Here is a 2,880-nt window from a genome sequence, read left to right as displayed (position 1 = left end):
CTTTTGCTAGTGAGCCTGAGGGATTACATCACACTGACTCTCAGAAAATACATAATAGCACACCTGGTTACTGGTGTTCCAGATTAAATACAAACAAAAGTAAGTTCAGTTCAGAATACGATTACAGACATGGAAATAATAATCAAGCTGATTGCTCTGACTGGTTACTTTGCTCCTCACGCATTCCTCCAACAGTTTTTACCTTGCCCCTGCTCCTAGGCCTTTAGCATCACTCATTCTTCTTCTGTAAATGTCGTCAATTATATACATCATGCAAGACATTTCTGAATGATGCTGTAGACTACAATAACTACACAATAGAGAGATTCTTGAAAACCAGCCTTATTTAAACATGACTTACAATAATTAAAACTCACCTTCATCACTACTAGGATGGGGCAGATTGTGCCTATAATTAGAGTATGACGCACTATCATATAAATTGGACGATCTGGGATTGGGTGGTTCATCGATGTCGATGGTGCCCTGAAGCATCTCAACAACCTTCTGCATGGAGGGTCGATGGTCTGCATTGAATTGCATACACCACAAGGCCGTTTTCACCATGTGCTCTGCTGTGGCCATGCTTCTGGCAGAATCATAGGCCTCTGCCTGGATAATGCATGGATCCAGGCAGTCCGCAATTCGTTGCTTTAGATAAACTTCCTGATAGACTATATTGACGAAGTCAAATGACTTTCTGCCCACCAACTCCTCCCAGAACATGGTGTCACGGATACCAAAGACGATATCCAGCAGCAGCTGACCGAAGCTGTAGACGTCAGCCTTTGCCGTGATGAATCCCCGAGAGAAAAATAACCTCTCTGGTGCCATATACATGTAGTTACCTGGTACTACTTCAGTAGTCATGATGGTACTCTCATTAATAATTATAGGTGTTGGCTTGGACAACTTGGAGCAGAAGTTACCATCCAGGAGAATATCCCACGGCGTGATGCTGTCATTCAGTGTGTCCATCCACTTCTCGTGCAAGCATGCTATCGCGTTCGCCACCCCCAACGCAATAAAGTGACGTGTATTCATATCCAAGAGTGACCTTTCCCCTGTTTCTTCACCCTTCTCCACAACTAGGTAATTGCAAAGGGCACCATTGGGCACATATTCACACACTGAAATCGGATGATCCATCTCCAGGCAACAACCAAAGAGCTTGACAATGTTCTGATGTTGCACTTGAGATTGGATGATCAGTTGCAAAACAAACTCCTCACGAGATTCACTCACGTTAGTGAAAACCTTCACTGCCACTCTGGTATTGTCATCAATGTCTCCCAAGTAAACATCGCTGCTAGAGCTTTTACTCAGAGCAGTTGAGAAGTTATGTGTGATATTAAGTATTTCCTCATTTGTGTAAATCCTTATGTTGTAGATGTCTTTTAGTATATGTCCACCATTCTTCTTAAAGTTATTGGTTGCGCCAATCCAGTTGAAAATGCCGAGACTCTTCCTCCTATAGAGAACCGTGTTGGAGCTGGAATTGCTTCTTTCATGTTGGTTCTCTTTTTTCAAATCATTCTGACCTCCAGAAAAGAATTGCCAACCTGTCTTTTCCCCCCTAGTTCAAGAGTTTTCCTGAGCTCTCGGAGACGTGCAGCGACATTATTCATTTCTGGACGTTTATCAATGTCCTCTTTTATGCAATCTTTTGCTATTTTCCCAATACCCTCAAGAATTTTCATGTTGCTCTCCTTTGCAATGTCCACATCAAACAACTCCTTTGCACCCTTCCGTTTTTGAGGAGCTTGAATAAATCTTCTAATGACATTTTTCTCCATGTTTGTTGGCTTTGTTTTTGTAATGAGTTCAATAAGAACAACCCCAAAGCTGTACACATCACTTTTTGGTGTGAGGCGCCCCTCCCTTGCAAATGTTGGATCCATGTAGCCGATACTCCCTCGCACATTCATAGTTAGATTTGTGTTATCTGTTGACAGAATCCTTGATATTCCAAAATCAGATATTTTTGCATGAAAGTTCTCATCCACAAGAATATTGGACAGCTTAAAATCACAATGAACAATGGGATTGTACATGGAGTGCATGCACCCTAATGCTTCCGCACATTGTATAACAATGCTCAATCTTGTGCCCAAAGAGATTGGAGTATCACCACAATAAAGAAGATCACTCAAGTTTCAATTAGCAGCATACTCAAATACAATCATTGGAGCATTTTCGTCTTTACAACACCCAACCAGCCTTACTACATTCTTATGGTTGACTTGAGTATGAACAATTACCTCTTTAGCAAACTCATCTAGTTTATCTACTCTGATAAATTTCTTCACAGCTATGAAACGGTTATCCCCAATAACCCCTTTATAAACCTCTCCATAAGCACCCTTTCCAAGCTTAGTGCTGTAATTGTTTGTTATTCTTTTGATATCATCTTCTGTGAAGTAAGTTATGTTGTGATTGTTGTCCAGTATCCATTTTACCTTGTCAACATCTGGGATATAATCTCTAAGAATGTTTTCTGGGAGGTCTATTTTGTCTCCCATTGTATGTTGATACTAACACAAAAGAGCTCTGGCTAGGAATTTGAAATTCCAATAATATGATCTTCTTTTCTCTTCTTTTTTTTTGAAAGGAACAATATGATCTGACAGACTGGAAACACACAAAAGCAATTTGTTAAAATCTACGTAAACCTGTGAACATGATTTAGATCACAGATAATGTTAAAACAGTAGCTTCATCATGCATGTTTTGGGGAGGGTGGATGAATTTTCCTGAATTTATCACTAAGCTACAGGTTCTCAAGGTTTTGAAGCAATAGCTTCTGTCTTGATGAGCGGCCCCATTCGCAGCTTCTGTCCTGAATTCTGATTTTCTGAAAATGATATAGGGAAATACTTT

General features: G+C 40.3%; 1 protein-coding gene across 1 annotated transcript; it reads right to left on the bottom strand.

The window, feature by feature from the left end:
- Positions 1 to 269: 269 nt before the first annotated feature.
- On the bottom strand, positions 270 to 2,522 carry LOC127752645 (uncharacterized). Its single transcript, XM_052278051.1, is given in 3 exon segments — positions 270 to 301; positions 378 to 1,416; positions 1,563 to 2,522. Coding segments are annotated over 3 exon segments (2,031 nt in total).
- Positions 2,523 to 2,880: the final 358 nt, after the last annotated feature.

Source organism: Oryza glaberrima, chromosome 10 (assembly GCF_000147395.1).
Source record: "Oryza glaberrima chromosome 10, OglaRS2, whole genome shotgun sequence".
Classification (NCBI taxonomy): domain Eukaryota; kingdom Viridiplantae; phylum Streptophyta; class Magnoliopsida; order Poales; family Poaceae; genus Oryza; species Oryza glaberrima.
The sequence above is the reverse complement of the archived record's forward strand: the minus strand, read 5'-3'. Positions and strand labels throughout refer to the sequence as shown.